The sequence below is a fragment of the Halictus rubicundus genome, chromosome 6, assembly GCF_050948215.1.
Source record: "Halictus rubicundus isolate RS-2024b chromosome 6, iyHalRubi1_principal, whole genome shotgun sequence".
Classification (NCBI taxonomy): Eukaryota; Metazoa; Arthropoda; class Insecta; order Hymenoptera; family Halictidae; genus Halictus; species Halictus rubicundus.
Genome location: NC_135154.1, coordinates 3158977 through 3172141, shown reverse-complemented (window position 1 = coordinate 3172141; position 13165 = coordinate 3158977). Strand labels below are relative to the sequence as shown.

Genomic DNA, 13165 nt, shown 5'->3' with positions numbered 1-13165 from the left:
CGTAAACATAGGCGCTCGAGTGCGACAGAGTTGAAGTTACCCTTACAAGACAATTAGCAAAGGACGCACGCTGGGTGCTTCACTGCCTCGGTCTCGTTGGACAGAGCATAGGTACGAATGCGCGGCCGATTGGAACAGAGTGCAAGGGGCAGGCCTCGTTTCACGCGTATTTTCGGCTACAGTCGAAATATTAGCTACAGCGGCCACACATACTATGTAGCGTGTGACGTCGGAGCCAAAACACTGGGACTACAGGCACGGCTGAGATGGGCATAGGCGGACCTAACGATAGACCCCCCAAAAATGGTGACACTATCCATTATCCTGCGATGAAATCCAAATATTTTTAATATTCTTCATATGAATTACTATTTTGAAAACTATTTTAAAAATCTATTGCATTGAATAAAATAGTTTCAAAGTTGCACGCATGCTTTAAAACAAATAAGATTATTTACTATTTCATTCTTGTGGTGGACAGGCCTGATTTATGATGTACACAGGCTTGCGAAAGTAATCGAACGCCCTTTAAAACAGCATACCTTTTTTTTTTAATTGGACCAAACGACATGACTTTTCTTGAGCAATTACAAAAATTGGTTTACCGAATGACGCGCAAAAAAAAATTTGGAGTAAACACAGTTGCTAGGAATTCTAAGAGCAAATGAAAAAGGCAAATTGGACAGCGTCGATGACACTCGCTGTTCATTCAGGTATCTTCCTTGGACCTGATTACCCCTACCATCCCTTGCGCTCGAGGCGCACCTTTGCGGGACTGCTAGGTGTGACCGTGCAGGTTTTATGATTAAGGGTCGGCACGACCTTACAGAAACTCGGGGGTTTATGATGCCATCATTTGCTATTAAGGCTGGGAACGGAAGATTCTAAAGGACGAGACATGCAATGTCTAAAACATTCTAACTGTACGCGCTGGAAACGGCCTTCTCAGGAAGTTTCGCTGTTGCTCGCGTCGTACGAACCGACCCGACCATTTGTATGGCAACTGTTTTATTGCACGTGCTGATGGTCGCTACGGCTATTCCTTTCGCGATTCCGAACAATTCATAATTTTGTCCACAAATTTTTTACACCACGCCTGAAGAAACGCTAAAGTCGTTTGGTCTAATTTTAAAAAAGTTATACTGTTTCACATAGAGTGTAATCAGTTTTGCCCCTCGCTGTAATGAATAACTAAATGAATGACCTCGAATAATAGGATTATTTCGCTAGTATACTCATATTAGTTCTCAATTTAGTTCCACAAACAAACGTAAAGAGCGATAAAAAATTTCGTTAAGATTACGCGTTTTCAACAATTTATATGATTGACCGTGTGCAAAAATTTCACGATGGGCCGCTGGAGACTCGCTGAGCACCCCGATGCAGGTAGGTCCACTGTTCTTTAGCCCAATAGAATTTCGTTTCGTATTCCCCCCCCCCCCTCAAAGGTTAGTTATGAGGTTACCTGTGACGAGAAATTCGTCGGAAAAATCAGTTATAGTTCCGACCACCTACCATTCAGATACCGAGTGTCGAGCAGAATGCAAGACGAACGCCTGATCGAATGCGTGAGGAATCGGGAGTTTCTATACAACCTTAGCCACCCCAAGTACGCGGATGCCAAATACAAGGCTGTGGCATGGAGGGAGATAGGCGACGAGCTAAATCAGACAGGTTAGTAATCACTGTATTTTAATAACTCCTTAGTTAACAGTCAAACCTATTTTTGTGCAGTCCTTTTCTATGCCATTTTTTATGCGGTCTATGAATGCCAACGGTATTGGCATTATAACACCCTTGTTATAGCTATTTATGACGTTTCTGAATTATTTTTCCTGCGGTTTCTTTTATGAGGTCCCTATCTACAAGAATACGTTTGACTGTACATGTGGTGTACGTACGACCCCCTTGGCGCACACTGACAAAAGGTTAACTGCAAAATATTTTTGTTGTAGCGGCGGCGTGTAAGAAACGCTGGCAGAACATGCGAGATTTATTCCGGAAGTACCGGGCGAAAGAGAATGCGGTGCGAAGTGGGCAGGCGGCGGACACCGGCCATCGGAAGTATAGGCACTGGGATGCCCTACACTTCCTATTTCCGCATTTCAACGAAAGGCAACTGTTGTCCAGCACTGAGGGTTCTCAGAGGTGGGAAATATTTCATAAATATTTGACAAATATTACAAATTGTATTTTACATTTAAAATTTTATTTTACAGCTTTGAAAATCACCTCGAGGACGGCAGTGGACATAGTGCCGAAACGAAAGGTAATGAAACGGGCGAAACGCCCATTGAATGTGATAGACCTGGCGAACGGGACATGCAGCCGCAGGTCGATGTGAGTTCGCCAAGCCGAAAACAGCAACAAAGTTTGCTTTTGGACGAAACACTGGCAGAATGCAATGAACTGTAGCGACGTCGTCGCTACCACGTCCCGGGGAATTTGGCATCCCTTGGCTATAAAAGTAATTGTTGGAATTTTTACCTGGGCCCGGTACGTGCCTCCTCATAATGAGTCCCCCGACTCATCTGGCAGCCAGACTTTTCCGGGCCGATATCGACCCGCCAGCAAATGTCCTTGGTCCGTGACGAGCCCAGCTACTTCAGGTACTTGTACATACCTGATGGCTGTCCTCGCACGACCAAGGGACTTTCTCGTTGCACATTTTCGTGGCTGGCGGGTTTTTCCCGCTAGCCTTTGTCCATCCCTTTTCCGCGGGACACTCTGTCCTTTTCAAGGACCAGATAAATAGACCTCCGAAGGCGTCGGAGGCATTCATTACTTCGCTTAGCGCTGACGAGAGTAGTCGTTCGGTCTCCGTCATTTTTGTCTACGATCCGCGATCACCGTTATACGTTTTTCTACACTTACGTATAAATAGCCGTGTAAATATTCCGTTGTAAACAATATCTTTGCGAAATAAACTTCGCGCGAAACAACAGAGTGTGGTTAGGTTTCCGTGTTGATTTTATTGTCGTACCTGCCACCTCAGAACTATTGCGAGGAATCTCGGAGAAGAGGACGGAGAGGAGGACGGAGGCACCGCCAGCAAAACAGACAGCCCTGCATATGAATTTCATGGCGATGGCAGAAGCAGCGGCTGCATTGTCGAAAAGGCATCAGTCGCTCCTCAAGATGCGACTTGCGGCGATGCTCGCGGAATACGAGCAAAAAGAATTGGACGAGGCAGAGGGAGGCGATTCCTAATTAGATTAAGTTAGATTAAAGTAGACTAAGATAGATTAAGTTAGATTAAATTAGACTAGGATAGATTAAGCAAGAGTGGGTTTGATTAACAATATTTTATTTTTCATATTTATAATTCGTATGTGTAACAAAAATTAGTATTTTAATATAAACTTATCCTACTCTTATTTATACCTTACAGCCACCTTATTTTCTATCTCTTATAAATAACGCTTACACCTAACGCTTATACCTACTTATACCTACTTACACCTACTTATACCTAACGCTTATACCTACTTATTCCAGATATACATAACTATATACTATACTATACTTTCTTATTCGTTTAATATAAACTCCCACTCAGTGGCGTCCCTCCCGCTGAACAAGAAATTTTTGAACGCCTCCCGCACGCCGAAAGCCTCGCTGGTGGAATTGCAGCCGTAGTGGCTCAGGCTCCGCCAATTGTCACCGCTCTGCATATTGTTGTCGTCTCGTCTCGTCGCTCCAACCGGTGACTCATATCCTCGAATGAAGTTGTGCAATATGCACGTTGTCGTTATCATATAGTCAACGTTTTCAGGTTTTGCGTGGATTCGCCGGTTGTATATTCGAAACTTCTGGGCCAGTATCCCGAACGCATTTTCTACGACCCGCCGAGCAATTGATAATCTCGTATTGAAGTTCGTCATTTCGGCATTTCCCTCCGCTCGGCTGCCCGGGTACGGCCTCAAAAGATTCCTCTTGAGAGGAAACGCCTCATCGCCCACTATCACATTAGGTGCGCTGACCGATGTGCCCGGCAAATTACTATCGGGCAACATCGGGTAAGCCCCATTGCTCATCCTTTGTCCCAGTTTACTCTGGGCAAAAATACCACCATCACTGTTTTTCCCAAAACCACCAACGTCGACCGCAATAAAATTTGAGTCGGCATCAGCCACAGCCATTAACACAACAGAGAATGTTCTCTTATAATTAAAGTAAAGTGATCCAGAGTTCGCTGGGGCCTGAATATTGACGTGTTTGCCGTCGATGGCCCCCACGCAATTGGGAAATTTGCATTTTTCCCAAAACTGCTGCCGGATGTTTTCCCACCTCTCCACGCTGGACGTGAAAATCGTCTCCGACAGCAGTGTGTCTGTTATAATTCGGCACGTCTCCCTGACAATGCCATGGACTGTGGAGTGGCCCATACGGAAACTGTACGCGATAGTTTTGTACGAATCTCCCGTAGTCAAGTACCTGAAACAGTGATAAAAGTTTATCTATTTATTGCCTGTATAAATATCATATTAGCAAACACAATAAAAAAGTGTTTATAAAATGCAATTAATTGCAAAACCACTTGTTCCGTCGTAAAACCCCTCTGTAAAGGGACGTCGGTACAACCGTGAAGGTCAGTTAGACTAACCACCCGCGGCATAATGACCATGACCGCCATAAAAAACCTACCGTAGTTTGGCGTAGTCAAAAATCCGAATAACCTCAGCTGACGACCACATGTTGACCTACGAACCGTTAGCGTACCGAAATTTATAGTTTTATAGCCGTAGCCGCCTGTAACCAAATGTACCTTCCACTCCCACTCTTCCTAATTTTCCACCACTTCCAACACCTTCCAAACACATCCTTCAACCAATCATAGATAACTTCCTAAAACCACACCCACATCCGAGCCTACCTTATTCCAAAATATTGTAACAACAACAGAACTGTCTGATACACCGAACTGTCTAGTACACCGAACTGTCTAGAACTGTCGAGAACCGAATTCCTTCAAACACCGAGCTGTTTAGAAGTTACCGAAGGCAAGCCGAGTCTTGCATTTAGAAATAAAGGCTAGTTCTCCGGAGTTTGAAATTACACCCATTCGCCGTTAACCCTTACCCAGTCGCGAGCCGATTCTCCCCAATTCCGGGATCGACGCGACACCACATTTTTTGGTCCTTCGATCCGGATCGCGATCTTTATCGCGAGTTACGATATCGCTTGTGCCTTGAGCATTGACGCGATTTTTATCGTGAGTTACCGAAACAACGAAGAAGAAGTAGCTGAGTGTTCCAAAGGACATCAGCAGCCCGAGGGAGCACCTACATTTGATTGGATCAGCCTTTTTTTTTATCGTGAGGAAATGTTTTATACATACCCCGACTCCCTGGGGGAAGCCAGGGTTATGTGGGACTCTCCCCGGAGGGCGAACCCCCGGAGAGTACCCACTAAAACCTCACGGCCACCTAAGCTAAAGGGGAGGTGCCTGGATCACGCGAGTACTCAACAGGACACCTCCCAGCTATCATCATACCTCGGTTGAGGGGTTAACCTCCCCCACTGCCTACGCTATAAGACCCCGGGCAGAGGGACCCGCCCGGTGTCCCCATCCCTGGAGCCTTCGGATTGGGCTTCCCGAACCCCAGCTCGGTCCACCCACAGCTCCCGGAGTCTTCGTGCCCCGCTCGGAGCCGGTATCCCGAAGGAACCAGCCCCGGCCGAGGCAAGAAGACGCCGCCACCGGAAGGAAGGGCCGTCGGAGGCGCGATCCGGCACGCCCCGACCCTTCCTTTCCCCAAACCCCCCACGGATCCCCCTCCCCAATCGGGGAGGGACGGACCGACACCCCCCCACACCGGGAAACTAACCCGGGGGGTGTCGGCCTATCACGGGGGGAGCTATGCTCCCCCCGGGGGCCTGGGTCAGCTCACGCCCCGGGCCCCCAAGTTCGCCGCCCCCAATGGTGGGGCATAACAGGGCGCGGGGAAACACCCCGCGCCAACCCCACTCCGCCCCCACCACTGGGGGCACCCGTTGACGCGGGAGAGACCCCCGCGCCCAAATACTCCTCGCCGAGCCCGGGTCTCTCTCCCGGGCTCGCTCGGCGGCCTCCTTCTGCTTAATAACATCATCGCAGAAGGAGGCCACCGCCTTCCACGACCTCACGCTGTCGACCATGTGGTCGACCACGGTCGACAGCGAGAGGTCCCACCCTTCCACCGCGGCTCTAAGGACACGGCGCGGCTCAGCCCAAGCTGGGCACTCCTCCAGAGTGTGCCGCGCCGTGTCCACATCTTCGCCGCAGTGGTGGCACTGCGCAGTCGGCTCCCGCCCCATTCTGTGCAGGTACTCTCCGAAGCAACACTCACGCCGGAGAGCACCTGCGTGAGGCGGAAGGTCAACCTTCCCCGCCTCCTGCACCATATATAAAATATGGGCAGGAGGGCTCGGACCTCCGTTTTTTCGCCCGCTCCGTCGCCACCACAGTGAAGGGTGGAATCACGGCGAGGAGTCCCGCCGCCTCGGTGGAGATGGTGCGGTACCCCCGTATGACCCGCAATGCCAGCCGCCGCCGTACTCTTCCTAAGAGCTTGCGGCTGGGCGTGCCGGCCTCGAGCGAGCGGTGCCACACGGGGGCCCCATACAGGGCTATAGACCGCACCACCTCCGTATAGAGGCGGCGTAGTTTCAAATCCGGCCCCCCGACATAATACTTCATGTATATATTTTCTGTCACAAAAATAATCAATCCCTATTTCCATGTAAAAAAATGTTAATTAGATAAGTAATACAGCCCACATAGGTGACTAAAGGCTGAAAGTACTCCAAAAATATTTTTCTGGAAAATTATTAAAAAATAGTTTAAACATAGTTAAAAAATGTTTTTACAATAGCGTAACAACAATCATACGGTTAGAAATCGAAAAAAACATCTGATTAAAGAGAAAAAAAATTTTGGCCCGGGGCGGGATGCGAACCTGATCCAAAAAGTCTTCGGCGGTTCCGCAGTCGGAGACCATAGCTACTGCACCAACCGGCGCCGTTGAAAGTATCTTCAAAATATTGGGATATACCCTGCATAGTATAAATGTCGTTTTTTGTACTACGCAAGTTTTAAAGTCTACACGATGTTTCTCCGAACTTAGGGATGTTTAATATTACATAATATATTTTTACGATAATTATAACTTAGTTTTTCACGGAAAAAACGCCGAAAAAAGTGGTTTTTATTTTTTCCTACTATGACGCACCAACCGCAGGAATTTGAAAAAAATTGATCATAATACTTAGGACAATATCTTATTGCTAAATTGATTTTATTTTAGTCGCTCTTAGATTTCCATATGAAATCTGCATTTTTTCGATTTTTTTCGTGTTTTTCGATTTTTACAGCCAGAGTTTGCAACGGAAAAATCTGAAAACGACTCCAAGTATGTGGTTTGGTGTCCGACATGTGTCAGATTTTTTTCAGAATTTTAAATTGTCATTAAATGGGGAAAATGGGCCAAAAACTGGATTTTCGTTTTTCCTCTATAACTACCCTTACAGATGAGCTATAGGGCTAAAACTTGGCTGAGAGGTATCTTTTTTGGTAGGCTATCGAATGGTGCAAATTGGAATAAAATCCCTTCCTGGGCCGATTTGGCCCCCAAAGCCGGCTATAGCCTTTCACTTGTTAAAATCATATCTAATAGGTAACGCGGCCAACGTTACTAGCGCTCTATCTGCTTCCGAAGAAAATTATTTTGTTGCATGGAACCTACTACGGAAAAGATTCGATCAACCGCGTAAGATCATTCAACGCCACATCCGTGCTGTATTAGAACTACCCGAGGTATCTCGAGACAAACCATCCTCATTGCGCGCTTTAGCAGAAGACGCAGAAATGCATATAAATGCGTTAAAATCATTAGGCCAACCGGTGGAATGGGATGAAATGATTATTTATATCATTTCATCAAAGCTCGACAAATCGACACGTACTTCTTGGGAGCGCACAATCGAGGATGGGGTCCTGCCGACCTATCACGAATTATTAGCCTTTTTGAACAAATATTCACGGGACGAGGAACCCGTAAAATTAGTAGCGCATACACGGGACAATAATTACCCAAAACGCTGGTCTGACAGGAGTTTTAAACCGGTACATAGAACCAATACCTTTGTCGGTACCAAGCCCGCGATTTCGTGCCCGGTATGCAAGCAATCTCATTATATTAACCAATGCACAGAATTCTTAAAACAATCTCCTCGCGACAGAATAACCACAGTAAAAACTCTTAAAAGCTGTCTCAATTGCCTAAATTCCACGCATTTCATTTCACAATGTCGCTCATCTACATGTAGAAAATGTGGCGGAAAACACCACACATTATTGCACATTGACCAGTCAAACATATCGAACGTTGCGAAAGTTAATACCTTAAACGAAGCTGCATCGCCTACCATAGCGTTAACGGCCTACAGTAAATTAGATCAAGAAGTATTGCTATCCACGGCGCGAGTTAAAATTCTTGACCAAAGGAATCGAGAGCATGAATGCCGCGTTCTTTTAGACCCGGGTTCGCAGCGCAATTTTATGACCGAGAGATTAGCGACTTACCTGCGTTTACCGAAGAAACGTCACAACGTAACGACGTCGGGTATAGGGCGTCAGGAGAGCCATGTAAAATTTGCCGTAGAGGCTCAAATCGGCTCAAATCATTCCGATTTTAAGTGTAGTGCACTATTTTTAACACTGCCAGAAATTACTGGGCCTTTACCATCGCGCACATTTGAACGAACGATATTACAAATCCCGAATAACGTAGCTTTAACGTAGCTTTATCCTTCCTTTAACAGGTCTTCAAAGGTCGATCTTTTGCTTGGGGACTATTTATATTACAAGCTTTTAGGAAAGGACAGAATTAGATTACAAAACGAAACGGTCGTTCTTCAAGATACCGAGTTGGGCTGGGTGCTGTCAGGAGAAATAAATGATTCTGTATCGACAAATATAAACTCCCATTTAAATACCCAAGATCTAGACGCGCAGTTAGAAAGATTCTGGCAAGTAGCGCAGTGTTCAGTCACAAATTCATGCTCACCGCAAGAGCAATTGTGTAAGGAATTGTTTAAACAAAGCACTTGTCGCGATAAAGGGGGTCGCTACATAGTCAGACTTCCATTCAATGACAACAAGCAACAACTCGGCAATTCTTACGATATCGCGCTAAAAAGATTTTATAGTCTAGAAAGAAGGCTACAGTCCAACACCGAATTACGCGATCAATATACCAAATTCCTAACGGAATATGAAACCTTAGATCACATGACCGAAGTAGAAGACAAGGATTGTAAAGATGCGGGTTGTTATTTACTGCATCATCCCCTAATAAAGGCTAGCAGCCTTACAACCAAGGTTAGGGTCGTTTTCGACGCGTCCGCGAAGACCGACACCGGTATGTCCCTAAATCACGCGCTAATGGTAGGTCCGACAATTCAGGACGACGTCTTTTCATTGATTGCTCGCTTCCGTAAATACCAATACGTGATTACTGCCGATATTGAGAAGATGTTCAGGCAAATATTAGTTCACCCAGAGGACGCGAACTATCAAAAAATCCTATGGCGCAAAGGTCCAAACGAGGCGGTTAAATCATACCGCTTAAACACCGTAACCTACGGTACGGCTTGCGCTCCGTTTCTTGCGGCACGCTGCTTACAACAGCTTGCCGAGGACGAAGCACGGTCGTATCCTTTAGCAGTTGAAGTAATTAAAAATGATTTTTACATGGACGATTTGTTAACTGGCACGAATTCGTCAGATGAAGCCGCGAAGTTAATAGAACAATTGACTGACATTTTTCAAAGAGGAGGGATGAATCTAAGACAATGGTCATCTAACAAACCACAACTGCTAAAGGGACTACAAGAGCGAACTACCGACGACTGCCTGTGTTTAGATCCGCAGGCAGTCAAAAAGACGTTAGGCATCTACTGGCATCATCGCGAAGATACAATTGGGTATAAGGTTACAATAGATAATTCCACGCAAAACACCAAAAGATTAATTTTTTCCAAGATTGCCCAACTCTTTGACCCATTAGGATTACTAGGTCCGGTCATAGTAAAGGCAAAAATAATAATGCAAGCATTGTGGAAGGCTAAATTAGGATGGGACGATCTAGTACCGTCAGATATACGTGACCTGTGGAAAACCGACAAAGAACAACTAGCTCTTCTAAATGAATTTTCAGTCCCGCGGGAAACACTAATAAAGGAGTATACAGATGTACAATTACACGGGTTCTGCGATGCCAGTGAGATAGCCTACGGCGCATGTATTTATATAAGATCAAGCGACGCCAAAAACCGCGTCAAAATCAATTTAATTGCGGCGAAGTCAAGAGTCGCTCCGCTAAAAACTATATCCATACCTAGACTGGAATTATGTGCTGCCTTAGTGCTTGCGGAGTTATACAATACGATTTCTAAATCACTAAAATTTCAATTCAATTCGGTGCATTTCTGGTCTGATTCAACAATAACGTTGCACTGGATTAGAACAGCCCCACACACCTTGAAAACCTTTGTGGCAAACAGGGTATCGAAAATTCAAGAAGTCACTAATGAACACAATTGGCGGCATATAATCTCCAGTGATAACTCTGCGGATTGTCTCTCGCGTGGCCAACTACCCAGCGAGTTCTTAGCGAACCGTTTATGGCAGAAGGGTCCTACCTGGCTTTCTGAACTACCGACGAATTGGCCTAAGACTACAATTCCCAATATTGACGTGCCTGAACAACGGTCTATTGTGAGTCTAGCAACAAGGATAAGCAATTCAGATTTTTTAAACCGATTCTCGTCGTGGATAGTTTTACAACGAGCAATAGCCTACTGTGTCCGTTTTTGCAAAAACGCTTCACGTTGTGAAAGGAATACAGGGCCACTTTCGATTTTCGAATTAAAAAGAGCACACAATTGTGTTATTAAAAACGTGCAAGGTCGACATTTTGCAAAGGAATATACCAACCTAACACAAAGAACGGCAATCCATAAAGACAGTAAAATCTTGGCCCTAACGCCTTTTATTGATAATGAGGGAATCATACGCGTAGGAGGTCGTTTACAGAATTCCGATCTTCGTTATAGCCAAAGACACCCCATACTCCTGCCGCGATCAGACCACATTACGCGATTAATAATTGAATACGAGCATCAAAGACAATTGCATACCGGTATTTTAGGCACTCTAAACGCAGTGAGACAAAGGTATTGGCCTATTGACGGAAAGAACTTAACGCGTCATATAGTTCGGAAATGTATGCGTTGCTTCAAGGTTAATCCATTGACCGCACCAGATTACCCAATGGGAAATTTACCTCGAGATAGGGTTATGGCCACAAGACCATTCCAAACAACGGGAGTAGATTTGTGCGGGCCATTCTTTATTAAGGAAAAGAAGCATCGTAACACAAAAAAGATTAAGGTCTATGTAGCCGTATTTGTTTGTTTCGTAACCAAGGCAATTCATCTAGAACTAGTCAGCGAATTATCCACTGAGGCCTTTATTGCCACACTGAGAAGATTCTTCTCGAGACGCGGGTATGCTAGTACAATTTATTCGGATAATGGAACAAATTTCGTCGGAGCAAAGAATAAACTAGACGAAATACAAGCATTTCTAAGGTCAGAGCAGCACAAAAAACCAATAAATAGTTATCTAAATAGTAATGGCATTTCATGGCACTTCTCACCGCCAAGAACTCCTCATTTTGGAGGCCTATGGGAGGCAGCTGTAAAAACCTTCAAACATCATATGTATCGCACGATCGGAGACACGCTGTTTTCATTCGAGGTATTCAATACGTACATACTCGAAATTGAAGCAATTTTAAACTCTCGACCCCTAACACCATTATCCTCGGATCCCAATGACCTCTCAGCCCTCACTTCGGCCCACTTCCTAATAGGTGAGTCGTTAACTAATATTCCGGAACGAGATGTGTCTGATATCGCTACCAATCGATTATCGGTATGGGAGCATATCCAAAAAATGAAGCAACATTTTTGGACACGATGGTACAAGGAGTACCTAAACGAATTAAACATTCGGAGCAAATGACGCAACAACCCTACCGCCCATCTTCGCACTGGGACGTTGATGCTGTTGAAGGAGGACAACCTACCGCCTCTACAGTGGAAGCTAGGACGCATAATCCAAATTCACCCTGGCGAAGACAATGTCACTCGCGTAGTTACAGTGAAAACCGCGAGTGGTTGTTATAAGCGAGGCGTCCGATATATCTTTCCATTGCCATTACAACAATGCATTAAGGGACCTTTAAATTACTATGTCACAAACAAACAACACCCATATCAACTGTATATAGATATTATCCAAGTCAACTATCTTGTATATATAATAAATAGTCACGTAATCATAGTAACGTATTCTAACCGTATTGTTAACGTAAGTTAGACTTGTACAAATAGTCATTTAGCCACTAAGTCTAGAGTGTACATATTGTTTTAGACTTTAGATTTAGATAATCCGAACCGACTTTAGGTTATCACCCTCCGACCAGTTTTAGTGAGAATCATTGAACGCGACCGTTCAAGGGGGGCGGCATGTTCCGTCGTAAAAACCCTCTGCAAAGGGACGTCGGTACAACCGTGAAAAAAAATAAAAAAAGATAAAAAACCTACCGTAGTTTGGCGTAGTCAAAAATCCGAATAACCTCAGCTGACGACCACATGTTGACCTGCGAACTTTTAGCGTACCGAAAATAGTTTTATAGCCGTAGCCGCCTGTAACCAAATGTACCTTCCACTCCCACTCTTCCTAATTTTCCACCACTTCCAACACCTTCCAAACACATCCTTCAACCAATCATAGATAACTTCCTAAGACCACACCCACATCCGAGCCTACCTTATTCCAAAATATTGTAACAACAACAGAACTGTCTGATACACCGAACTGTCTAGTACACCGAGCTGTCTAGAACTATCGAGAACCGAATTCCTTCAAACACCGAGCTGTTTAGAAGTTACCGAAGCAAGCCGAGTCTTGCATTTAGAAATAAAGACTAGTTCTCCGGAGTTTGAAATTACACTCATTCGCCGTTAACCCTTACCCAGTCGCGAGCCGATTCTCCCCAATTCCGGGATCGACGCGACACCACACCACTTACCGTAGGCAAACGGCCAATCG

At 45.2% G+C, this 13165-nt stretch overlaps 1 protein-coding gene across 1 annotated transcript; it reads left to right on the top strand.

Moving 5' to 3' along the window:
* The first annotated feature begins 4695 nt into the window (after positions 1-4695).
* LOC143355020 (uncharacterized) lies at positions 4696-12237 on the top strand. The gene is made up of 5 exons (XM_076789458.1): positions 4696-4712; positions 4933-5003; positions 7659-8679; positions 8806-11921; positions 11993-12237. Exons 1-5 carry the CDS (start codon positions 4696-4698, stop codon positions 12235-12237), a joined length of 4470 nt encoding a protein of 1489 aa, XP_076645573.1.
* The last annotated feature ends 928 nt before the right edge of the window (positions 12238-13165 follow it).